A 27285-nucleotide genomic window follows, 5' to 3' on the forward strand; every position below is an offset into this window, starting at 1 on the left:
AAAGCCTACACAGGTCGTGAGTACTGAGGATTGCCCCTGGGGGTCTGCCTGAAGTTAGAGGGGACCACTCCAGAAGAGGTTCTGGGATCCAGTATCAGCTAACTGTAAAGGAGGTACCTAGGTTAAGGACCCTGAAGCTACAGAGGGGGTAAATAGTGGACCCTGAAGAGTTTGAGGTACAAGGGAGCACCTGCAGTTTGGGCCCTGAATTGTACAGAGTATGCCAGTTACAGTGACAGTTATACAGAGTTCTACTATATACTACCTCAAGCAGTGCCAGGTGGGGGGAAACAGCGCAACAGTGTCTGGAGTTCTACAGTTCTCAGTCTTGAATCTCCTGGAGTATAAGTCGAGGATTCAGCACTTCTTCTGTTTTACAGAATATTCTCAGTGTCAGTGAGCATTGGCTGGCGCCCGCTGGCGTCAAGGAAGCGCCAATGGGCATTTCAGAAGTAAAAGTCCCAATTGTAATTCGTTTAAGCCTCAAGGAGTATCCCACTCATTCCCTTCTCCCATCCCCTTAATTCCAATAAAACTACAAACAAAGATGCCGGAGTTATCGCTGCTTCAGTTGTCACAACGAGGGTCACAGCTCACATGGGCTGGAGAGATTACCGGTACTAATGGCAGACCCACATCAGGCCATAGGCCTGGAAACCTTGCTAAATATATATTAATCTTTTTAAAATAGTTTTTTTGAGAAATTAACATTGGATACAAGATCAACCAGCAAGGTGAAGTCTGAAAATGCTGATGGGTATGAGCAAGCAATTCCATATGAGAATTCCGCTTGCAAGTAGGCATCTGTCTAGCTTTATATGCAGGAAACACTGACAGCCATGAGTTGCAATGATTTTAGGTATCAAAAGGCACAACCAGGTCTGATTGTAGAACAGTTTGACAAAAGGCACTGTGCAGTCTGGTGAGGAGCCATTGGGAAGCTCATTAGATGCCACCACAATCTGTAGATGTTTTGGAGCTTTGAGGGCAAAACAATTTCCAGGTCCCCAAAGTTTCACAAATCTCCACCTTGGTAAAATCAATATGTGATAAGTTAAATCTTGATTTTGGAAGAATTATTTGGTCTTTTCTATTCAGGATTTATATTGTCAGACTCCTATTGTGTAAATAATGCTATCCTGAGATTTCTCATCTTAAGCAGGCACTAGTATTGTGTGTGATAGATAGCAAAATATCATGATGAAAACACATATTTAAAGTTGTACAGCAATCTAATAGTCTAGTTGACAGAGGCAAGCCACTCCTCTGTTCACCCAGTGATTTGGAGGTTTATCTGTTGCCAAGTTAAAACTAAGAACATAGTTTGTAGAGTGTCCAGTTGTGGAAAGCTCTCCATGTCGAGCGCTGGTCTTGTAAACTGTAGAGAAGGGAAAATAATTGTAATAACTCAAACAGGACTTTAGTGGGTAAAGGTTATAGGCATGCTAGGGATTTTAAAATGTAACCGCAAGTAAGAAACAAACATTTATGTGAAAGTATAACAAAACCAATGCTGCTTCCATTCACTTCTCTTGCTTCGTAACACTTAGGCCCTGTTCACACCTGAGCGTATTTCAGCTTGTAAAACACTCATCTCTAAAGTCTCAAAACCCCCAACAAGCAAAATCCCATTCATTTCAATAGCCCCTGTTCAAATCTGAGCGTTTTGTCACCCTGAATCAAAACGCCTGAAGCTCACAAAAGTACATGAGCTTCTTTTTTTAGCAGATTATAAGCATTTTCGTTAGATGTCAATGCCTGCCTCCAAACACCTGCAATAAAAGCCTGCAAAAACGCCTGAAAAAAGCCTGCAAAAACGCCTGAAAACGATACACTCAAGTGTGAATGGAATCTAAGGGGCCCATTGAAAAAAAAACATGTTTTGCAAATGTCTCAAGCAAGCACAACTAATAAAAAACTAAATTGTTTGTAAAATGTGTGTAAAAGGTGTTCCTTGTTGCCTTTGGGTGGGTGAATGTAACATTCAGTTCTAAAAGAAAAATAGCTGGAACATTTGACCATGAGAATTAACAATTACCAATAGACAAAAGAGCCTAACACTATAGGTTATGAACATTCAACCAGCAAGAACAATATGATGAAAAAGACTAAAGGCCCGTACACACGATACGAAAATCGGAAAGAAAAATTTTGTCCGACGAACGATCTGCTGATTTTCGGATTGTTAGTATAGTGCTTTTGACAACCGATTACGAATTTTCAGACGACAAAAACTGGATGTGCAGGCTATAAAATTTTTATTGTACGTCAACACAACGTCTGATTTTAGTTTAATTAGTACAGTTTTCGTCTGAAAAAAATTGTAAGAGCAAGACTAGGCATACTCAGAAATGAAAGAACACATACAAAACAATTAACATCACTTCTGAAGTTGAATTCTGTCGTACGGGAATTTTCGCATGAAAGTAACCTCTTCACTTTCAACATGAGACTAGCATGCAACAAAAAACGGACGACAGATCGTTCGATAATCTGATCGTGTGTACGAGGCTTAAGGCTCGGTTCACACTTGTGCGATGCGGGAACCAGCGCAATCCAGTGCGGGTTCCTGCATCGCATCTCACTCGGAGGCAGTTCACACTGCCCTCTGAGAACTGCTGTGGGTGTAAAGTTATTGACACCCCCAAATCGGTTCGCAGATCGCAGTGCGAACTGTGAAATCGGACAGGAATCAGATCGCATTGGTATGAACCCCCATGCAATCCGATTCCAGTTCAGACCAAAATAAAAAAGGGTCCTGAACCATGTCGGTCAGTATGGGATGCAAATTCAGCAATACAAACTGTATAGCTGAATTTGCATCACACAGACATTGCATGTGATGTGCACAGCAATGCGGTGCGAAACACATGCGATGTCTGTGATCGCATCAGTGTGAACCAAGCTTAACACACTGTGTTCAGTCTATGCAGAATCTTTCTGTGAATCACAGAACAAATGGAGGTTTGACCAAACAAAGCTGTTGTTGCGTTGTGAAGTGAAGCATTTTGCAGTGGTTCTATTATCCTGCTAAATTTGACAGCTTCCTCCTGGTGTTAGCGAGCTGGCACCTGCTGGTGCCCTAACAACCTGTGACTCATGCCTGCCTGGCACATTCAGCTATCAGGCAGGAATTGCCGACTGACAGGTGAATGTAACATTTTTTATGACACGTCCCCCTTTTTCTTTTGTTCCTGCCGTTGGTTTGCATTCACCTGTCAGTCAGGATTTCCCTGCTGACAGCTGAATGTTTCAGCTGGGGATAAGGCAGATTCTTGTCCCCTAACAACCAGGAGGAAGCTGTCACATTTAACAGTGCTAATAATAATAATACTGAAAAATGTTTTGCTTCACACTGCAGCTAGAGGTTCACCAATTCATTTGCACAAGATTCTCCATAGATTGTAAACAGTGCAGAAATCTTCCTCATATTATTTCCCCTGCTGGTTGAATGTTCTTAGCCCATAGTGTTAGGTTTTTTTTCTTTTGATGAATGGAATCTTTCCTGGTCGAATGTTCTTAAAGCTATTTTAATTTATGAATGGAATGTTAGATAATGTTACATTCACCTGGGGAAATACAACAAGGTAACTGTTACAACATATTACAAACATTACATTGCTATTCTTTACATTTGCATGAATGTTAAGACATTTGCAAAGCAAATTCTTTATAATTATTATAATTATTTCTTGTATACATTTTTTCATTTTTTGCTAATTTATGAAAAAGTTAGAACCACTTTCTGGACTCTCCCACGCTTGCTAAATTACTCATCGTGCCACTTTGAGCATCTATGTCTCTGTTGGGAAGTTTCCTTTATTTCCTGTGTAGTCACGAGGATAGGAAATAAAAAAAATTGGGGTACAGGCTCAAATAAAAATGTGACAGTTGTTCTAACTTTTTCCTAATATATTCAAAACAAAAAAAAAGAGTTTCAAATATAGTTCAGCCTAATTAGCTGAATAATATTAGTAAAAATACCCAAAACAAAAAAAATTTGAGTTTTTAATATAGTTCAGCTTAACCTCATGTACATGATTTTTTGCAGGAAATGTCTGGGTAGTGCCACTCCCGTTGTGATTGGACACGATGGATGCGATGGCCGCTGGGACATTCCGTCGTTTGGCGGAATGGCAGAACAGCGGTCTGCCTATGTAAACAAGACAGACCGCCGTTCTGTCACAGAGGAAGAGAGAGATCCTGTGTTTCAGCTAAGCTGAAGCACAGATCTGTTTTCCTGTAGGTAGGGGTACATCTACCCCCTACAGTTAGAAAGCACTCCCTAGGAGCACACTTAACCTCTTGATCACCCCTGGTGTTAACCAGGGGCCAGTGTCATTTATACAGCAACTGCATTTTTTTTAGCACTGATCACTGTATTGGTGTCACTGGTCCCCAAAAAGTGACACTAAAGCCCCGTACACACGTACCGATTGTCGGCCGGAAATATTTGGCCGCCGACCGATCGGCCGATTGTAGGCTTGTTAGTATGATGCTTCCGACAGCCGACAGCGCATTTTCGGCCGAACAGAATCTGTCCTGCAGACTTTAAAATATTTGTTGGCCGTCACCAGAACGGCCGATTGTTCGCCAGTCAGTACAGATTTCGGCCGACAGACAGCCGATTAGCAAGACTGGGCATGCTCAGAAAAGAAAAAAGACAAGGAAAGTTAACCATCACATGACATCACTTCTGCAGTCGGCTGTTGTTGGCCGACAAAATTCGTGTGCAGTCTTTTGCAGTTTTCAACAGATACGACAGCCCTGGACAAAAGATGGCCGATCGTTCGGCCGACGATCAGTACGTGTGTACGGGGCTTTAGTGTCAGATTTGCCTGTCGCAATGTGACAGTCCCTCTAACAATTGCGGATTGACGCTGTTACTAGTAAAAACAATAAAAAAAAATAAAAAGTCCATAAATCTATCCCATAGTTTGTAGGCGCTATCAATATATACTTTTTAGGATTTTGTTCCCCAAAAATATGTAACAGAATACATATTGGCCTAAATTGATGAAAAAATTAAATTAAAAAAAAAAAAAAATTGGATTTGTTTTATAGCAGCAAAGTAAAAAATATATATATATTTTTTTTAAATTGTGGTCCTTTTTTGTTTATAGCTTAAAAAATAAAAACCGCAGAGGTGATCAAATACCACCGAAAGAAAGCTCTATTTGTGGGGAAAAAAGGACATTGACCTTTTTTGGGTACAGCGTCGCACGACCGTGCAATTGTCAGTTAAAGAAACGCAGTGCCGTATCACAAAAAATGGCCTGGTCATTAAGGGGGTAAAACCTTTCCGAGCTGAAGTTATTATTTAGCTGGTATTAAATATCCAGACTAAAATGAAGTAGAAAAATATAACAATCTGGTTTAAATGCATTTGAAATAAATTTGTATGTACCTATCCTGTGTTGTACATTTTTAAAACACTTAATGTACCTGGGCATCGATAAAAGGAATCCATTTCGTCCATCTTTTCCCCAGGAATAAGCCATATCTTTTGCAGTTTGTAAAGGAAAGTTCTCAGCAGGGTGATATGAATGTTGATATACATCATAATAAACTGTGCAGGTTAAATGTGCACCATAACAGAGATAATGTGAGTCAGAGTGTATGAACGTGGTCAATTATGTACTAAATCAGCTGCAACGCCATGAACTCATGACAATAAATCTGTTAATCTGTATTAAGCAGAAAGCTTTGTATGCTGTAGCAAACAATACATTATGCGATACACACATTAAATTATAACATTTATTAACTCTTTATGTTTGGTATTGTAAAATATTTGATTAAAGGGTTTTTCATGGTAAATCAGAACTCCAGCCAAAAATAACGAGATAAAACTGAATAGCACATTTATAAAAAAAGAAAAAAAAAAAACAAAACCAGCTTTTGGTGCAATATTCACCATCAATCCAGACTTTTACCCCACAGTACTTTTTTCTGTCACTAGATGTCCATGATCTGATGGTCAGCACCATTCCACCCGCTACCTCCGAGACAGGTTTATCAAGGACCCAACCAAGCCTGTTCGAGCAGCACAGTGATGAGTTCATCTCTCTTTCATTCTGCTTTCTCCTACTATTAGCATGATTCTTTTCAGCTTACGAACTTATAGGGTGGAATTCAATAAAACTGCTGCGCCACTTTTCTGGTGTTAAGCCTCGTACACACGCAACGATTGTTGGCCGTGAATTTTCAGCCAACGTCCGATCGGCCGATTGTCGGCTTGTTAGTATGATGCTTCCGACAATCGACTGTGACTTTTCGGCCGAACAAAATCTGGTGTGCATGCTATAAAATTTTTGTTGGCCGTCACCAGAACGGCCGATTTTCCGTCAGTCAGTACAGATTTCGGCAGACAAATATCAGATGAGCAAGACTGGGCATGCTCAGAGAAGAAAAAACACACACATGGCATCACTTCTGAAGTTGGTTGTTGTTGGCCGAAAAAATTTGTGTGCAGTCTAGAGCACATTTCAACCAACACAACAACGCTGGACAAAAGACGGCCGATCGGTCGGCCAATAATCGTTGCGTGTGTACGAGGCATAAATCCCTCTTGTTCCCCTAATGCATCTAATTCATGAAGCATTTGCGACACTTTTGGTTCTGACAGTGACTCATGCACCAAATTCAGATCATTTTAAAATGTGACACTTTTACATTGTGTCTCATTAAATGCGTCACTTTCGCATTGAGTCTCAATAAATGTGCCAAATGTAAAAGTGGAGCTAATTAAGACCGACTCACTTTTGGAGTACAGAGAGATAAAAGCATTCCAAAATGTGGCGCAGCATAAGCCAAATTCAAGTTCTGGATAGGTAAATTAAATTGGCACATTCTTCACCACAAAATCTATCTGTACCAGTTTTTATGGATTTCAGGGGTAGACTCCTTCTGTTGCTACTACCTTTTTATGGGAACCAGCCCGTTTCCTGCATCACATCTTACTCGCAGGCAGTTCACACTGCTCTCTGCGAATAGCTGCGATTGTCAATGCAAAGTTAATGACGCCCCCAAACCAGTTCCCAGGACGCAGTGCGAACTGTGAAATCAGACGGGAATTAGATCGTATGGGTCTGAACACCCATGCGATCCGATTCCAGTGCGGGCCAAAAAAAGGGTCCTGCACCCTTTTGGTCTGAGTGCATTGCAATTTCAGCCATACAAACTGTATGGCTGAATACGCATCCCACAGACATCGCATTAGTGTGAATCCAGCCTTAAGGTACCTGTGCTAAGTACTACTTCAAAGGTACCAATCAGATTAAAACTTTTGGATTATAAAAAATATTTTTTAGGATGTAGCAGAACATTAAGATTGTTATCAGCACTGACACTTTGATAAGGGAGGCTTACAATCACAAAAACACTGAAGCACTTTGGCTTTTTAAGGCACCAGGTTTCAAACAAATGGCAACATATCAACATACATAATTATTTTTTTTCCATAGTATAAAAAAATATATACATAAAACACTTATTAAAACAGGGAAAGTATTCTAATAATCATTAAAGTTTAACTAAAGGCAAACTTCTTTTTAAGTTTTGGGTCAAGTGGAGAAGGATTAGAATGCCTGTCAGTTTTTATTGCTGTCCCTGTTAGGGAGATTTGCCCTCTTTATTTGTCCCGTTTACCATTATAATTGAAAGTGAAGGTAAAAGAAAGTCCCAAATTTTGGGTTGTCCCCAGAAAAGTAATAGAGGGGAAATCTTCCAATGTAGACACTAGTTCTGGTGACCTGGGGGTCCCCAAGGTATTCCCCTAATTTCCAGGGATTTCCTCTCACTTCCTGTTTGGATATAAAAATCTGACAGGGGTTATAATCATGCCTTGCTTTATCCAAAATAAAAAAAAAAGTTTTGCCTATAGTTCTACTTTAGTATAGGTGCACCCAAAACAAATATCCAGCCCTCTACAAGCTTATTCCATTTGTAAATCAAAATAACCAACTGCTCTGTCCCAAAATGGACCATATATAATATATATATATATATATATATATATATATATATATAATGCTGTAAACAAATACAATATTTGCAAAGAGGGAGAAGAAAAGGGTCACTTATGAGCTCTACGCATTTCAAAGCCATAGCTGCTTCATCAGGAGAAATACATATCGGAATCCCAGATGCATGTGGTTATCCAGCCATAACCATCAGCACAAGACTCCCCAGAGGGGAGAGTCACCCCTGGGACCATGTCCATTCCCCAAAGCGAGACCGCTGGAGCATACTGGGACAGAGCAGGTCATCACCTCACCAGTCTCCAACATTTCCAGTGTGCTAGGATGAAACAGACTTAAACTCTTAGGGTATCAGGAAGATGTTCAAACACAACCACCATCCGGGACATACAACATCTTAGATGGCAGCTTCCTTGGCGGTAACGGATAGGAGGGCTTAGTTTTGCTTTAAAGACAGTAAAGCTTTGTAAATGCCATTGAAAGACTACATCATATAAGTAATTTATGATATTGCCCATTTTTATTAGTTTTACCCTGGCAGGAAATTCGTAATTTGCATCTTTAGCTGTAATTAAAATGAATACTAAAAAAGGATACAATAGGCATGCTTTCATACAAAATTTGAGGAAAAGATTCACTAATCACGTGTTTTTCACGGTCCCACCTTGCTCCTTCCATGTAGAAGCCATTGATATATGTGCCATCAGACTGCAAGTAAAATAGAAGTTTGTAAATATAGTTGAATTCTACAATAAAACAAAACGAATAGCAGATAGCATTATTAGATTTTTTTAAAATTGCAAAAATATTACCGGTGATGAGTCAATTTCATTCACATGATCATAATCTGTTATTCGAAACTGGAGGCCTAGTAAGTCTATAGGAATCTTGTATTTTCTGGCATAGTTTTGCAGTGCACCAGTCAGGAAAGACTGTGTGAAGTAAAAGCCAGAGATCCAGAAAACGTTTGGTGCTCCCCTTTCGATCCAATCCTAAGAAAACAAAATAAATAGAATCTCACTATTCCCCAATAATCACCTTTAAAGGATAAGTTCTCAAAGCCTGGATTTGCCCTGAAAGTTTCCATTTAGCTTTATTTAAAGAGACCTGTGAGTTCACATGGCCTTTGCTTTAAGCCTGGTACACATTATGAGTTTTTTTTCATTCAACCCGGCAGGTTGAACAAAATAAAAACTGTCAGCTCCTGTCAGAGCCGCTATGCTAACCATGCAAAGTTAGTATAGCAATCCCTTCCTGCGGATCGTCCCCCACCAGAACACTCTGATCAGCACTCTCCATCATTGGCTGGGAGCGCTGATCAGGAGTCAGTTGGCTGCTGGTATTCCAGCAAGCTCGTCCAACAGAAGTCCGCCGAACAGCTGGCTTCTGTCAGACAGGGTGGCATACACATGGGCCGAATGACGGCTGTTTTTTTTTGAACCAGCCGATGTCTCCTGACATTCGGCCAGTGTTTATGGGGCTTAACAAATAAAGTACCCAACTAAGATAATCAAGGTTGTGTCAGTATGGAACCTTGAACTTAAAAAGGGGTTATCATTTTCTAGGGTACTAGTCAATTGTAAGAACCTTTGGTGAGTGCCTAGTGTCTACCCAAAAGAGATTTATGATAAAAAAGGATTTTAAATTTGCAGTGCTGTTTTATATACACTATATACAGGTATATACCAGGTGTGTCTAAAAAGTTTTGTAAGGGTCCTTTCACACTGGCTTTCCGCCCAGTGGACTCCCATTTTACTCAGCAGGGATCGATCCGCTGATCCCCGCTGAGCAGGCGGATGACAGGTCCGTCTCCACTTACTTTTCAGAGACAGACCTGTCAGATCCCCGCTCTCCTCTATGGGAGATCGGTTGAAAATGGACCGCCTGTCCGTTATCATCCGATCCTATCTGATCCGATCCTCCAGACAGATGGAAAATAGGGTTTCCATCTGTCATGATTTCACGGACAGGATCAGATCGGATAGCAGTGGGTGTCAGCGGACATGTCACAGCTGACATCCGCTGCTCCAAAGGACTGCATGGAGCATCCGATCAGGTCCGCCTGAAAAACGGACAGGAAGATCTGATTGGAATGCCCATGTGAAAGGGGCCTAAGTGGTATCAGAAAACATACAAAACAAAAGATACAAACAAAATACTTTTATTGGCCTTCAAAATATTTGCCATCCTTCACAACACACATTTGGCAACGTTAATAAAGCTTCTGGAAACTGTCTGTAAAGGCCTCTTTAGGAATCGATCACAGAATTGCTGTCACACTCTTGGATTGCCGTCACGTCTGCAAAACGTGTACCATTCATGACCGTCTTCAGGCGGGAAAACAGAAAGAAGTCCACAGGTGCCAGATCAGAGGAGTATGGTGGATTCCAGATCGAACTGGTAGCACCAGGTCTCATCCCCTGTGATGAGGGTTCGTAGAAAGGATGGATCCTGGTCACATATGGTAATGAAGTCTCCAGAGGTTTTCATCCGTTTTGCTTTCTGTTCGTCTGTCAGCTTGTGTGGCACAAACCGGAAACAGATCTTACGCTTACCCAAATCAGATGATGGTCTGCACCGTGTCTTTGCTGATGCCCAATTCCCCGGCCATCAATCGTAGAGTTAGTCGCCAATCTTGTGCCAGCATTTGTCGTTTCTTTTCTGTCGCGAAAGCTTTCGAACCAGACTTAAACACATTTTCTTCTCATGGCTTCCGTCCCGTACACTTACGTCTCTGTCACCGTTTTCCCCAATTTGTAATGGAACTTGATGTTCGCTCGTTGCTCCATCGCACTGTAACCCTACCTCTTACAAATTATATATAAAAAAATTTCCGCGCTAATATGACAATGTGATAAGTGAGAAAACAGTTAGGTACAAGCAGCTGGCACAAAATCAACTAACAGTGATTCAAGCAAAAAATATAACACAAAAGTGCAGCGCTAAGATTTAAGTGAATGTGATTATGAATAAAAAATTCCAGTATTCATAAAGAAATATATAAAGGAATATGGGTAGTGTCCAAATTAATGAATACAGTCCCACAAAGACAAGTGCAAAATAAAGATGAATCCGCATGCAGGAAATTCCAAGGAAGGGATTCTTTCCAGTGACACCAAGGAAAAGTGTGAGAAGGGGACACCTCTGTGATCAGGTATAGTAAGCAGCTTACCAAAATTCTGTGGCTGCTCAATTAAATGAGTCAGCCTCTCCCAGCTAATAACCAAACCAGTATGGTCGGATGTTAGACCCAGGCATTTCAGAATTCCGTGGTTACTTTCCAAATAAGGGGGGCCGCCTCTCCAGATAGGTGGTAAGATCAATGTAGTTAAGGGATGTCAGGCTTAGTACTCCTCAGTTAGCTCCATCAACCATAAATGGATATGTGGAAAAGAAACAAGAGCCCATAGCGTGATCCCGTAAAAACGTAGGCAATATTTATTAAAAAAATTACTCACACATTACAGATGATAACAGGTATGAAGAACAAGCTGATCATAGGGCAAAAGCGCGGCGTCCCGCAAGTTTCCCGAACAGCATAAAATGTATCACAAACAGCCGGCTTCTTCCAGGGGGCGTGTGGACGTTGCGTCTGGAGTCGCCAACGTTTCGTCACCAAAAGACGTCGTCTGGGCGTTGGAATTTCCTGTATGCGGATTCATCTTTATTTTGTACTTGTCTTTGTGGGACTGTATTCATTAATTTGGACACTACCCATATTCCTTTATATATTTCTTTATGAATACTGGAATTTTTTATTCATAATCACATTCACTTAAATCTTAGCGCTGCACTTTTGTGTTATATTTTTAACCCTACCTCTTACACTGACTAAGCTCGACTGATCACAGCGGGTTTACCCTGATGGTTACATGTACTCCACGCTTGTTGGTGCTTCGATGGATCTCTGGATAGCCTTCGCACCTGGCCCATGTTGCTGTTGAGATATCGGACCATTCTCCAAACTTTTAAGACACACATCGTATATATGCAACACTTATGGAATCATACCAAAATTGTAAGGCAAAAAAAAAAACCTAAAAATGTGTGTTCCCTGCAAATACACATTATACAATACACAATAGTTTCAATCTAACCTGACAAGCGGCAAATTATGTGTAATGCAGTTTTTACAACATTTGTAACTAGTATATTTTTGTTCTTGATCTAGCTTGGTCTGAAGCAATTGTTAATTATTCTGAGGTCAGTCACACCAAGAAAAAAAAAAATGAACTTATGAGCATCCTGAGCATATTCTGTGCCAGGATAGCAGCAGTTAACACTGAATTTCCAGGCAGCATCTGGCTCCATAAAGCTCATGGAAGGTAGGCATAGCACAGTTTGAAGAAGGATTTAGATGACTCACACCACAGTAAACTTGTAATTTACTTCTGCTCCTGAGAAGATTGTAGCTCTGTCACCCACCATCCCTTGGCAGCGTTCTATAGAAGGGTTTGATGTGTAAACACTGTATTAAATTATTGCCTAGACAACTCAGATATCCTAAACCAAATAATGTCTCACTACTGTAAAGCTAAGAGCAAACATTTCCCATTGCAGGAATAGTATGAAGCATACGTCTTCCAAAATGAGGGTGTCTTCAGCTGTTGCTACAGAGATTTTTAATTCACATGGAAAGGTTTATCCGCTAGAGACTACAAAGCTGCTTCACTTTTCATAAAATTTAGATCTTTTTAAGAGTTTCTATCTCAAAGTTTTTTTTGTTTATGCACATGTAAGCACTTCTGCCTCAAAGACACTTTCATTGCAGAAAAGATTTTTTTGCTTTTCAGATGACTTTGTTTAGCCTTGCAGTTCCTGCTAAGATCTCACCTTAAAAAAGCTCAGTCTTTGTAAAAGATCTGCTATGTAGCCACCTAAAGGCTTCAAGGAAGGATATGATCTAGCTGACCACACAGTAGGAACCTACAAGCAAAAGAAAAAAAAAAAAATTAGACATTTTGAAATGACCATAACACACATTTCACAGCACTGTAAATCTGTGAAATATAGAAAGACTATTTTTGGAATTCAAAAGACAAAATATTTTGAAAGGCCTTCTGTCTGGGGACTAAATAAATGCCCAAAATGCATTTTGTAAGGAATATAACAGTTAATATGGTTGAAAAGGCTGAAGGGTTTTCACCCTAATGCATTCTTTGCTTTAAGGTAAAGAAGCTCCTGTTTGCAGCTCCCCTCCAGCCTCCCAAATACTTACCTAAGCCCGATCTCGATCCAGTGCTGTGCCTGAGAGCAATACCACTGCTCTCTCTTTCCCTCCTCACTGGACTGCCATTGGCTCATGCAGTTGTCAATCAAATCTAGTGAAGAGGGAGCAGGGCTGAGTTGTACTGTCTGTTCCTAGCTTGGGATTGAAGCCGAACGTGTGCCACCATAAGAAATATCTACAAAAGGTAGCACATGTAGGAGACAGTGGGGGACCTGAGAAGAGGAGTATGGGGGCTACTCTGTGCAAAGCCATTGCAGAGAGCAGGTAAGTATGACTTGTTTGTTATTTAAACAAAAAAACTTTACAATTACCTTAAGGTGGATCTAAGCTCAAAAAGTGAATATGTATATAAATATTTTTTTGTGCCTAAGCATTGCTATAGAAATGTACCTTTTGTTCTGAGTTGCTCCAGAAAATAGCAATGTATTTCCTCGTATGCAGCCTCAAAGCTGGAAATCTACGGTGTCAGATCGTCTAAGGCACTGTGCATCTGACTGCTAGTATCATAGGTTTTGGAGTGAGATTTGGTGAGGTCACTCCTGTGCTGCTTAAATTTATCCTTGGTGGTATTTGAAACCCTGCAGGGCAATGCTTCTGCTCCATTTATTCTGAAAATGTTTCTTGAATATTTCCCCACCAGTCAACAGATAATCTGCTATCTAGGTGCCAGTTCCTCTATCGGGATGACCACCCTTTAAACAAAGACACAGTGTGTGGAGGAATTGAAAGTCAGTAGAGGGAAAAAAAATTGGCTACAGAAAACCAACAGGCAGCACTTCTTACTAGTCCTTTGGCCATCACTTGCCTTATGGGGCACAGCTTCCACAGTTCAGGATCTCTTTAACCACCTCCTTCCCAAGCCTATTCTGACACTTCGCTTCTACATGTAAAAATCAAATTTTTTTTTTTTGCTAGAAAATTACTTAGAACCCCCAAACATATATTATTTTTTAGCAGAGACCCCATAGAAAAAAATGTCACACAGTATTTGCGCAGCGGTTTTCCAAACTAGCCTCCGCCCGCCCTGGTGATTCCTTGGACTACATTCAGGCTGATCTTTGCCTTCTCTCTGACTACTGTGCAAGATAGAGTTAGAAAAGGTTCTGGTGATCCTCATTGCACGGATTTGGCCCAGAAGGACATGGCACACAGACATAATCAGATTCCCTACGGATGAGCTTTGGCCTCTTTCAAACAAACCAAAGTTACTGGTACAAGGTCCACCCTTGCATGCTGATTTGAATTTTAGTGAAAGGGCGCAAAGGTCTATATTAAAGAACTGCTATAGTGAAAAATCTTGTATTCTGTTAACTGTATATGGATAATACCTGTAAAACAGTATTCAGTATATGAATTCTTTTTTTCTTTTCAATTTCACATGCTTGCACTTTAAAAAAAAAAATAAAAATAAAAAAAAAAATATATATATATATATATATACTTCTTGCACATTTACATTTACATGCAGACCAAGCTATCTGGGCAAAAGGGACAGGGGTTGGGACAAACCTTAGGAAACTTCTGGGGCTACTTACAGTCAGCCTTCATTCATATGGTTTAACCACTTCCCAACTGTAGAACGTCCAAAGACATCCTTACGTTGAGGTGGTTTTCCTGGAATGATGCCTGCAGCTACAGGCATCATCCTGGTATCTTCTTTTTTTTCAGCCAGTGGTTCTCTATTTTGTAAAAGCTATCCCAGCAGCTGATTAGCTGCTGGATTGCTTTTAGAGACAGCGGGAGAGGGAACCCCCCCTGCCCCCCCATCAGTGCCTCTCCAGGCTCTCGTGATTGGAGAGCCCAGGATCCAATTTGGCATTTCTGTTGGGTTACCACAGAGCCTGACATGGACCAGATGGTCCCCAGTCATCTCTGTGCTCCTGAGGGGCCTGAAGCAACATCATGACGTCACTTCCAGTTTTGGCACAGGTAAACACTGCCATTTTGTTCTCAAAATCAGAGATCAATTTATTTTTTTTTTTTATTTCATGCTTTCCAGAATAGGAAGGATTTAAGATCTCATAGACCACCCCAGAACGCTCCATAATTAGGACCTGTCATGTCTTATTTCTATCACAAGGGAGGTTTACATTTCTTGTGATAGAAATAAAAGTGATAAAAAAATTAAGGGACAGAATAGAAAAAAAAATTTAAAGTGCCCCCCGGCCCCTCATGTGCAGAAATGACGCATACGTAGGTCATGCCCGCATATGTGAACAGTGTTCACAACACATATGTGAGATTTTGTTGCAAAGGTTGTAGCGAGAGCAATAACTCTAGTTCTAGACCTCCTCTGTAAGGCCCCTTTCACACTAGTGGACCGTTCAAAACCGCCTGTCAGTTTTTCAGGTGGATCTGAACGGATGCCCCATGCATCTCTATAGGGCGTCAGATGTCAGCGGAGACATGTCCGTTGACATCTGATCCGATCTGGTCCGTCAAATCTGGATGGATGAAAACCCTATTTTCCATCTGTCCAGCGGATCAGATCGGATGGGATCAGATGAGAATGGACAGGCGGTCTGTTCTCATCCGATTCCCCCATAGAGAACAGCGGGGACCTGACAGCTCTGTCTCCGCACACAGCGCGGAGACAGAGCTGCCGTCCGCCTGCTCAGCGGGGGATCGGCAGATCGATCCCCCGCTGAGAAAAACGGAGTCCGCTGACAGACTCCCATGTGTGAAAGGGGCCTTACTCTAAACTTGTAACCTGTAAACATTTTAAAGCTTTGTTTATGGAGATTTCTAAGTACCGCAGTTTGGCACCATTCCACAAGTGTGAGCAATTTTAAAGTGTTACATTAGGCATCTATTTACTCAGTGTAACATCATTATATATATATATATATATATATATATATATATATATATATATAGATATATAAAAAGGGTTATATGTTGTGGTTTTTTTTTTTTTTTTGCAAAAAAATTCATTACAATATATTTTTTCCAAAAAAAATGCATTTGGCATTGCATCTTGTGTATCAGAACAATCAACTGATTTTATCAAAAACAGTGTACTGTAATGGTCGCCTCCGTACCAGTGGTTGGGGAATATAGTTTAGTGTAACATCACCTATAGCAGTCCCCATTCCTATAAGCCAAACAATGCCATGTTCACTGACCAGAAGGTAGAGGAGGCTGAACAAAGGGTGAACAAAAATGTTGCTGTGGCTCAAGTAGTACAGTTGTCCACAGGGGTTGTTTGGGACTGGTGTCTCACAGGAATGTAGTCAGGAGTACATGCAGATGGGTCAGTTCAGGTGGCAGGCAGAAACATAGTCAAGAAATAGGCAAAGGATTGGTTCAGGCAGCAGGCATGTGGTCAATGAACTGGCCAGGGTCAGTACAGGAGGCAACACTGCACTAGTGCTGATCAGGAACTCTGTTAATGGCTGCACTGGCTTTGGTGACAGTGGCACTGGTGTGGCTAGGGAACAGGAGCATTTTTGCTGTCTACACTGGTCTGTTGATATTGTCACTGGTGTGGCAGCCATCAGAAACACTGTTGCTGGCTTGACTTGTCTAATGACACTGACTAGTGTGATGGTGATCAGGGACACTGTGACTCGCTGGTCACACTGTCTGTGTTAGGGCCCCTGCACCCTCATAGATGTCAGATTGGGAGCAGAACTATGTCCTTGCAGAACATCGAGAGACATAGACATTGATGGAAGAGTGTATATGTGGGTGCTTCCATAGGGTAGAGCCCTGGATCCAACAGATTATGTAGATCTGCATGCATTCAGGCAGCACCTGAGAGGAGAAGCGGCTCTGTAGAAAAATGGAGAAGAATAAGGCGCCTCTAAGTGCAATATAGACCATTTATTGGAGCATAGAGATAAAAACAACTTACAGGAAGTTAAATCAAAACAGCATGTCTTAGAAGCCGGAGGAGCCGATGCTCTGTAATCCAGTGTCCGGGAGACTGCTTCATGAGTCGGCCTGCACACAGCATGATAGGGCTTCCGATAACCACGCTAGAATGCACACAGTTGATTGTCAAAAGCGGTTGGACGGTAACATGTTTTGTAGCATGCGCAGCTCCTTCATCAGACCTCCTGGAGGTCTATGCTCTATAATCTCTTTATGCTCCAATAAATGGTCTGTATTGCACTTAGAGGCGTCTTGTTCTTCTTCATAGACATTGATGGGCCTGCCTGTACAGGGAGGCAGGGAACACCTGTGCATCCCCATGTTAGTAAATACAACACTCGTGCAAGGTATGCATTGATACGGCCTGTGTGAATGAACCCTTGTGGTGATGATGGGATTGCTGTGATGGTGACCGGGGACACTGACTGGCTGTACTACTAGGCCTTGTTCACACAGGTAGATCAATATATACCCCATGTGAGGGCTGTGTTTACCCACACAGGAATGCACCCGTATTTCAAATAAATTGACCCTGCACCCTGATCTGTGATCTGCTGTGTCTGAGGGATCATAAATCCCACTGCTGAGTGGCCTTGGGGCCATGCACAAGCGCCAGGAACCAGGCGACGTATAGGTACATACCGGTAAGTGGTTAACCTCAAAACCCTTTTCAAAGGGCGACAATGCTGCTGTGCAGTTTCGCTGCAGAACAAACTGCAATGCAACCACATTACAGAAAGTGAAAAAAAATAAGGGATCTACTTGAAGAATCAACAGGTAAACAAAAATCTGCTTTTTTAAAGCTAGTGATAGACTGAAACATATGCTGTATGTCATTTTATATTTTGCCCATAGTTGCATGTTATGTTTTAGGAATTATGGAAAGATTACAAACTAATGAAAATAAACATGAATAGGACATAGCCTCTAAGCATGAATTCATTTATAGTGTTTCTTAAAAACAAATTGATAAAATTAACCATGTGGCTTCCATTTAAATTACATGTCAAATTTTCCATGACACTGAATTATGGACTGTTTTTTTTTTTCTTTTATGGTTAATAGATCTCACTGTATATTTCTGTGCATGTAATGGAGAAGATACGAATCTGGAGGGCCTTTGATACAGAAAGAGGTAACAATATGTGTTTAAAACATAATTACCAAGTAGACATGACTGTCTCAGGGGAATGTGAAATGAGGAAGCCGGAGTGTGAAAAAGATTCTTTGCAATGTGCAGACAGAAAGATGAGTAATGAGAATCCTAATGCACTATGACAGCACTTGCATATTAATCCCAATGGGTGAGCCATATTTTAAGATACTCTTACTATAGAACACAAATGACTTACTTTACCCACAGTCATGCTATTGAGCAAATCATCAAGTTCATTTGACATCGCAGATAGACCAGAAATGGCTTTGTTTAAATCTTGCAGGCTCATGCGAATGGTAGAGGTCAAGCGGTTAAATCTCAATAACTCGTGAACCAGCACTGTGTTCATAGATTCTGTGTACTGAGTGGGATAAAGTCTCTGCAAGAAAGAAAAAGCCAAATTGTACTTTAGAAAGGTGCAGAAAAGGTCTTGCAGATGCTCAAAACTTTTCATTTACAAAACAATGTGCAATTTGTAATAGTAGTCAATATAGTCTAACTCCTGTTAGATACTGCTTTGTTTTATTTTATGAAAATACAGAAATCCCACAACTTTACGATTTTTATGTGGTCTTTTATTTATTTAAATTGTAACGAAGTAAAAAAATAAAAAATTAAAAAATTAAAAAATACATTATATGATGCAGCTCATCTATGGCATAAACATAAGGCTTAAAAGGGAAACCCAAACGCATGGGGCTTCAGTAACATTTTGACTGTTGAAGATGAATTGAAAAGTAGATGTACAGTATATATTGTACATTCATATAGGGAGAGCAACACAATACAGATTACTGGATTCAAAATGCTTTGCTATCCACATGCTTTTTAAGGGTTACTCTTGTCTCAAAAGGAATCTGTTGAGGTGCAGTGGGAGGATTGTGTTAGATTTAACTTCAATACTAGCCAATTTTACCCCTCCCAGCTTAGGCCAATTTTCAGCTTTCAGCGCTATCAAACTTTGAATGACAATCGCGCGGTCATGCAACACTGTACCCATTTTATTTTGTTCCCACAAATAGAGTTTCCTTTTGTGTTATTTAATCCCCCCCCCCTCTGTTTTTTTTTTTTATTTTTTGCTAAATAAACAAAAAACTATGGAAAATTGTTAATAAAATCTGTTCGTTATAAAATTTTGCAAATAAATAATCTTCATAAATTTAGATTAAAATGTATTCTGGTAAATTTCTTTGGTCAAAATAACCCATATCAGTGTATATTATTTAGTCTGTATAGAGTCCACAAACTATAGTATATATGGTATATCTGAGAATTGATCAATTCTGACGTGCTTATCTCATTTCTTGAGGCTCTGAAATGCTAGGACAGTACAAAGATCCCCTAAATGAGCCCTTTTTGAAAAGTAGATATTGGATATATAGTAAGAGGCATAGTGAGTTTTTTTTTAATTTAATTTTTTATTACAAACATTTGGAAAATTAAGAAATTAATTATTATTATTTTTTTTTTTTACATACTGTCACCAGTGCAGTACAGCGTTATATAAATAGTGTGACAGTGATCAGGGACACTGACTGGTGACAGTATGTAAAAAAAAAAAGAAAAAAAAATGTAAACATTTTTATTACATTTTTTTTTTTTATTTACAATTTTGTTTTCTAACCAACTGTGAACAGAAAAATACAGTGTTACCATAGCTGAGCACAGAAAGAGATTGATGGAAAACTTTCCAGTTTGCAGATTACCGTAATCTCTTTTCCGGTTTTTACCATTTTAGTGTCGGTTCCAAAGGCTAAACAGATTTTCAGTCTCCATCCTGAACACACAGCCACCATAGGGACAGCGTGGGATTTTCTCCATGTAAGACCACACAGCATATGTAACTAACCTTAAGGGGGTGGATTTATATAGACTAGCTGGCCTTCTGAGCCTTACCCTAGAGAAGAACCAAGTGGAGGTCTAAAGAATATAGCTGGTTCCAACTCAAAAAGGGCAATGCGCATTAGACCTACCCATTAGGTCCAATTTTTGAGATGAGCTGTCATCCTTACCGGTAAAGGAGTCATGTGTTGGTATATACAGCATCCAGTCACTGCATGTGTCTTAAAGGAGAAGGGCACTTCATCAAGAACACCCTTAATACATACCGTATGTGAACTGTTACACAGATTTACAGGATATATGTATGTTGTTTTTAATATTTCATTTGAGTCTTGCTAACCACCAGAAGGGTGTCATTTTTATTGTCACGCTATTTGTTAATACTAATGTATGTGTATGTATGTACATTGGAGGATTTCTTTATAGCACTGTATTGCTAATAGGCACTTTGGTTTGTATTTTTTCATTGCATTTATGTTTTTGCAGCGGGCGGCCTCATTGTTATACACTTACGGCCACTTTATTAGGTATACCTTGCTAGTACCCGTTTGGACCCCCTTTTGCCTTCAGTGCTACCTTAATTCTTCCTGACATAGATTCAACAAGGTGTTGGAAACATTCCTCAGAGGTCTTGGTCCATATTGACATATTGAGATTTGTTGACTGCACATCCATGATGTGAATCTCCCATTCCATCACATCCCAAAGGTGCTCTATTGGATTGAGATCTGGTGACTGTGGAGGCCATTGGAGTACAGTGACCTCATTGTCATGTTCAAGAAACCAGTGGTGAGATGATTTGAGCTTTGTGACATGGTGCATTATACTGCTGGAAGGAGCCATCAGAAGATGGGTACACTGTAGTCATAAAGGGATGGACATGGTCAGCAACAATACTCAGGTAGGCCGTGGAGTTTAAACAATGCTAAATTGGTACTAAGGGGCACAAAGTGTGCCAAGAATATACCCTCCACACCATTATACCACCACCACCATCCTTAACCGTTGATACAAAGCAGGATAAATCCACGCTTTCATGTTGTTTACGCCAAATTCTGACCCTACCATCTGAATGTTGCAGCTGAAAACGAAATTCATCAGACCAGGCAACTTTTTTCCAATCTACTATTGTCCAATGATGGTGAAACTATGTAACTATGTAACTATGAGTGGCACCCGGTGTGTGGTCTTCTCCTGCTAAAACCCATCTGCTTCAAGGTTCGATGTGTTGTGCATTCAGAGATGGTATTCTGCATACCTTGGTTGTAACGGGTGGTTATTTGAGTTACTGTTGCCTTTCTATCATGTAGAATCAGTCTGCCCATTCTCCTTTGACATCAACAAGGCATGTTCGTTCACACAATCACCACTTACTGGATATTTTCTCTTTTTTGGACCATTCTTTATAAACCCTAGAAATGGTTGTGTGTGAATATCCCAGTAGATCAGCAGTTTTTGAAATACTCAGACCAGCCTGTCTGGCACCAACAACCATGCCATGTTCAAAATCACTTAAATCCCCTTTCTTTCCCATTCTGATGCTCGGTTTGAACTTCAGGAGGTCATCTTCCCCAGGTCTAGATGCCTAAATGCATTGAGTTGCTGACAATGTGATTAGCAATTTGTGTTACCACATCTCTATAGTCTTCAAACACGGTAAAAACACTATGTCACATATCACATACACTGTTTGAAGTGCATTTAATCCCCAGAGCATTTTTTTTAATATTTCATTATTTTGTTGGATTTCATTAGGCAGTTCTTCGTGTAGTGTTTGTCACATATTGTATTCATACAAATACTAATTTTGAGTTTTGTGGCCACTTTACGTTTTATAGTTTTTAGGGTGTCTTACACCTCTGTATGGTCACTTTATTGGTTTGAGGTCGCAGCGCATTTTTTTTTTATTTTTTGTTAATGCCTAACTTCATCCAAAACTTTAAGGATAAGTTCACCATTTGCAAAAAAAAAAAAAATGCCCAATTTTTTTGCAGGTAAATAAAATGTGCATATATTATTTTCTTACACTGCCGCCTGTAAAGCATTGCACGGGTGCAATGCCAGCATCCTGCAGATCCTCAGTCAGCTGTCTGTCCATATCTCCTGTACGGACAGACTGTTATGAAACCTCAAGAAGAATCAATGAACTACAAGAGTGCTAGCCAGCGCCCTTGCAGTTAACCACTTTACCACCAGAGGATTTTGCTGTCTTACGTCCAGGCCACTTTTTGCGATTCGGCACTGTGCGACTTTAACTGACAATTGCGCGGTCATGCGACGCTGTACCCATACGAAATTTACGTCCTTTTTTTCCCCACAAACAGAGCTTTCTTTTGGTGGTATTTGATCCCCTGTGCGATTTTTACTTTTTGCGCTATAAACAAAAAAAGAGCGTTTATTTTGAAAAAATAACAATATTTTTCACATTTTTTTATATGAAATTCCCCCCCACAAAAATGTAAAAATCAAAATTTTTTTAAATTTTTGGCCAATTTGTTTTCTGCTACCTATGTTTGGTAAAAAAAAAAATCACAATAAGCGTATTTTGATTGGTTTGCGCAAAAGTTATTGCGTTTACTAACTAAGGGAAAGATTTCTGTCATTTTTGGTGTTTTTTTTTTAAACGCGTAATGGCGGTGATCTGCGATTTTTTTTGCGGGACTACGACATTGCGGCGGACAGATCGGACCCTTGACTGACATTTTTGACACTTTTGGGGGTACCAGTGACATTTCTATAGTAATCAGTGCTATAAATATGCACTGTTACTGTAGAAATGACACTGGCAGGGAAGGGGTTAATTTTATTGGAGAGGGAGGGGTTGATGTATGCCTGGTGCTTACTAACGTGTGTGGGGGGAGGTGACTGAGAGACACAAGGACAGATTGCATGTTCAGCTATGCTGAACACTGCAATCTGTCACTCCTTGTCACTTAGGAGATCCGCCCGCTCTGTTTACACAAGCGGGCGGATCTCCAAACTGGATTCCCCGACGATCGGGGAAGAGCAGCGGCGCCGCCTACAGGGGGAGGAGTCCAGCGATGTAGGTCTACGTTGCTGGACGGTATCGAGCCACTTTGCCGCAGTACGTCAACGTGACCGGTCGGCAAGTGGTTAATTGAGAACTGTAAGCTGTCTGCCATGGCCGCACGGCCACGTTGTTTCTCAATTTCTGAATTGTGATAGCGGATGACGGGAGAAGATCCCCTACCCATTGTCATGGTTGGGTGAGTGCAGGCAAGTGCTGTACTGTAACATGTTATATATTGCACTCTAAATACAAATGTAACATGTTATAAAGGTAAACTATTGTAAGCACCCCTCGTAGTTACCATATATTGCTTGTCCCAGCTGTAAACGCCACCTTTTCTGGATAGTGGAGCCTGCTAAATTAAGTGGAACAGTAACAGATCTACTGGCAGAATCTAAATTAAGGGGAAAAGTTGATGTGCAAATGCTATTTACAGACAACATCATGTATGGTGTTCTTGCTTCTATCCATGCTTCTGCTTTAAGTGTCTGCTCCTGTGTGATGCCATATCAATAATAAATGATGAGACCTGAATGCGTGATGTTATTTCTTGGGTTTACAGTATTACAGTTTTTATACCAACTGACTGGCTTCCAACTGTGGTCCTAGAGATAAAAAAAATCTATGAACAGTGTGTTGGCATGTAGTAGATGAAACATTTTCTATTTAACAAAATCCCCCAAAAATCTATATTTTGGCCCCATTCCAAAGTAGCCTTGATATGCACCACTATTTCTCTCTTTCTATGGTGCCCATGAGTGCCCTGGATAAATTGAGACCTTAACAATGCCCCTGTACGTCGCAATAGTTAGATTTTAGAGAACACGCACAGAAACCTTTAAATATATCATATTAATGACTGAAAATCTGACAAGACACTGAAAATAATATTTCTCTATAACAATGTTTCATACACATATCCCAAGAAACACATAATGGGTACCTTGACTTCCTCTACATTAAAATCCTCTGGTATTTTTGACAGAATGTCATCTATAAGTTCGTGGACGACTTCAGATGTTGATTTTCCTCCTCCACTTGTCTAGACAGTAGACAGATGACATTACAAAGTTATATAAAGATAGCACTTTGTAATAGACTCAGTCAAAATAAAGTGGTTAAGAATCCTATTTTTTACAGTGCCTCGATTCCATGGATTTGACTTTGTACAGTTAAAAATAAAGTAATATTTTTAAGGAACAGTTCTATCTCCTCTATTTACAATAAAATCAATGGAACCCCACTATCTAAAAGTTACTGTCCTCCTTGGGTAGTGAAAAAAAATTAACAGAAGCATAACTGTGCAATGAAAGCAAAGGGGCAAGTCCATTTAGCTGGATTGATGCATCTGCATCGAAATTTGTTCTTTGCTGTAACTCAAAATAATGCTCTAAGAGCATCAACGTGTGATATTATCATTTGCACATTCAATTTAAAGATAGCATTGATAAAGACAAAAGTTATTTCATTTTACCAAGTTTTTAAAAGGGGACTTAAAAATGATTCATACAAACATTAAGACGAATCCAGCATTCAGGTTTAGGCTATTACATTTTACACGTTAAAAAGGAGCATTTCTAGCTACCAGGCATTTTTTTAATTTATTAAGTGTGACAAGGGTCACCATTAGATGCTGCAGATGTACTGACAATGAAAAACATCAAAGTCTAAGACAATAAACCATATAATTTATTTTTAGTTAGCCCAATGCACCACTCACCAATAAGGTGTTGCCCTTATAGCCATATAACTAACAAAAGAAAAATGCACCCTGTAACAAGAGACAAGTGAATACAGTAGCTATTTAAATGACAAAAAGTCCTGTGGTTGGGCTATAAATCAATATTTATTAAGTATAAAATGTTTATGTTTAATATCACAAACTTCCTCCTATTTAAAAATACACTGACAATTCTGGAAGAACAGCCTTATCTAAGTCTTACAATATAGCGTCTTGTAATATGTTTTGTACTTGCGTAAAGGTTTGTGCCTCTTTTTGTCATCCTTTACCTCCCATTGAGATGAGCCAAATTTATATAGCATGCTCTTTAATGTTATGCCCCCCTACTTAAAGTGGCACAGAAAGAAGCACTCGTATGGTGGCAGTAACTAAATATGTTAATGACCAGGGATGGCAGGTAAGTTGCTGTTGGTCACTATAGGGTAGAAACCGTATTTGTGTCCTTAGATGAAATATAATAAGATTTGTTCTACACATTTGCGCCCACTGGTTACAGGTCTTCACAGTAAAGCTTCATATTGTTTGTAGGTCTGTTATAAAAAAATCCTCTAAAGGCTTCAGATTTTTTGTATAGTGACAACCTCAGGCTGAGATCTGATATCAAAATACTGGAAACATGGGGCTATTTAGGTATTTAAAAGTTAGCTATTCACTGAAAGCTAAATAGTACAAGCTCTGAATTAACAAAGCAATGAGTTGTCCAATTCATTTCCCATTCCAGCATCCAATTCCCAGCCTAGTCTCAAAATTGTCTTATCCTTGAGGATCATAGGACCTAGTCATACTCAAGGAAAATTACAATAAATATGTCAGCAATGTTTCACCTGAGTGAATGTTCACTTTCAAAGAAAAAATTCACTTTACAAAGTGAAATTCACTAGGTAACAAAGTAAATTAGCACCTATCTCAGTGAATGAGGTGAAGCTATGCTGCCTTTAATTATGTTCAAGTAGAAATCCATTGTTTTTTTTTTTTTTAATTCTTTGTAAAACAAATTATACTTAGCAAAGTGAATTTTCCCTCTAGCTATACCTAAATCACTAAGTATGGAGAAAATTACATTGCAAACTGAACATGCACTTTTCCTTTAGTAAAGCAACCCCAGTGTATAATACTAACATATGGCTGTATATTATAGAAACGGGTGGCAGGGAAAAAAAGCCCGTACTAAGCCAAAGCTAGATCTCTAATTCTGATTTAGAAATGTTTTACTGCTTTCTCTTCACTAGACCAGTAAAATCTTTGTGATGAAAAAAAGCTTATGTATATGATGTATAATATATATATATATATATATATATATATATATATATATATATACAATATATGTATGTAAGAAATGCTGTATAGTAAGAAATGCTGTATAATAAGAATGCTTTCAATAATAAACATTGTAATGGTTTATTTTGATCAATTTACATAAAACATAACACAGCATTGAAAGACACATCATGCCTTCTTCCTTTCAACGTCGGAAAATGTCCAGCAATGCCCTCAGAACATAACTGGCAGAAAACAGTGGGACCCAGGTACACCCATCTATTTTCTTGTTGTCTCTTCAGGAAAATAATTGGGGCCAAAAAGCCATACCTCCAATGTGGAAAAGAGGCTAAGTGACTCAGCTATGCATGGGAACATAGGCACAAGGGTGCAGAAAAATGGCAGCAAGTGCTCTGGATGGATGAGTTAAATTTTGAAATATTTGGCTTTTGGAGGCAGTTTGTTCGCCGAAGGCCTGAAGAGTGGTACAATAATGCGTGTCTACTGGGAACAGTGGAGGTTCCTTGCAAGTTTGGGGCTGCATTTGTGAAAATGGAGTTGGAGATTTGGTCAGGATCAATGGTAACCTCAATGCTGAGAAACACAGGCAAATACTTATACTTATACCATCAGGGAGGTGTGTGATTGGCCCCAAATTAATCCTGCAGCAGGACAATTACCCCGAAGAGACAGTCAATGTCATTAAGATTACTATCTTCAGTGTAAAGAAAAAAAGTCCTGGCAGTGATGGTTTGGCCTCTACAGAGCCCTGATTTCATATCATAGAGTCTGTCTGGGATTACATGAAGAGACAGAAGGATTTGAGGTAGCCTATATCCACAGATGATCTGTGGTTATTCCTCCAAGATGTATGGAACAACCTACCTGCCGAATTCCTTCAAAAAAACTGTGGGTAAGTGTACCTATATTTGGTCACACAAAATATTGATTTGATTTGGATTTTTATTGTGTTCATTTACCTTCTGTTTTGTAAATTGGGAAAAAAATGATAGCACTTCCACTTCTGAAAGCATTCTTGGTTATAGCATTTTTTCACACCTGTTTTAAACTTTTGCAAAAATTTATATATATATATATATATATATATATATATATATATATATATAATATATATACACAGTATCTCACAATTGAGTACACCCCTCA

The 27285-nt window shown here is 39.7% G+C and overlaps 1 protein-coding gene across 1 annotated transcript in view; it reads right to left on the reverse strand.

The window, feature by feature from the left end:
* Nucleotides 1-915: 915 nt before the first annotated feature.
* Nucleotides 916-27285, reverse strand: part of LOC309552619 (dynein axonemal heavy chain 3-like) — a 1537563-nt gene continuing 1511193 nt past the window's right edge. Inside the window, exons 56-62 of the mRNA XM_082253560.1 lie at nucleotides 24061-24159; nucleotides 18441-18623; nucleotides 12816-12908; nucleotides 8795-8974; nucleotides 8580-8690; nucleotides 5446-5503; nucleotides 916-1378 (exon numbers count right to left, since the gene is read on the reverse strand). Of these exons, the coding sequence (XP_082109686.1) occupies nucleotides 1233-1378; nucleotides 5446-5503; nucleotides 8580-8690; nucleotides 8795-8974; nucleotides 12816-12908; nucleotides 18441-18623; nucleotides 24061-24159 (870 nt within the window). The 3' untranslated portion in view covers nucleotides 916-1232. The remainder of the gene's footprint in view (nucleotides 1379-5445; nucleotides 5504-8579; nucleotides 8691-8794; nucleotides 8975-12815; nucleotides 12909-18440; nucleotides 18624-24060; nucleotides 24160-27285) is intronic.

The sequence above is a fragment of the Pelophylax lessonae genome (genome assembly GCF_965119305.1).
Source record: "Pelophylax lessonae genome assembly, chromosome: 4".
NCBI lineage: Eukaryota > Metazoa > Chordata > Amphibia > Anura > Ranidae > Pelophylax > Pelophylax lessonae.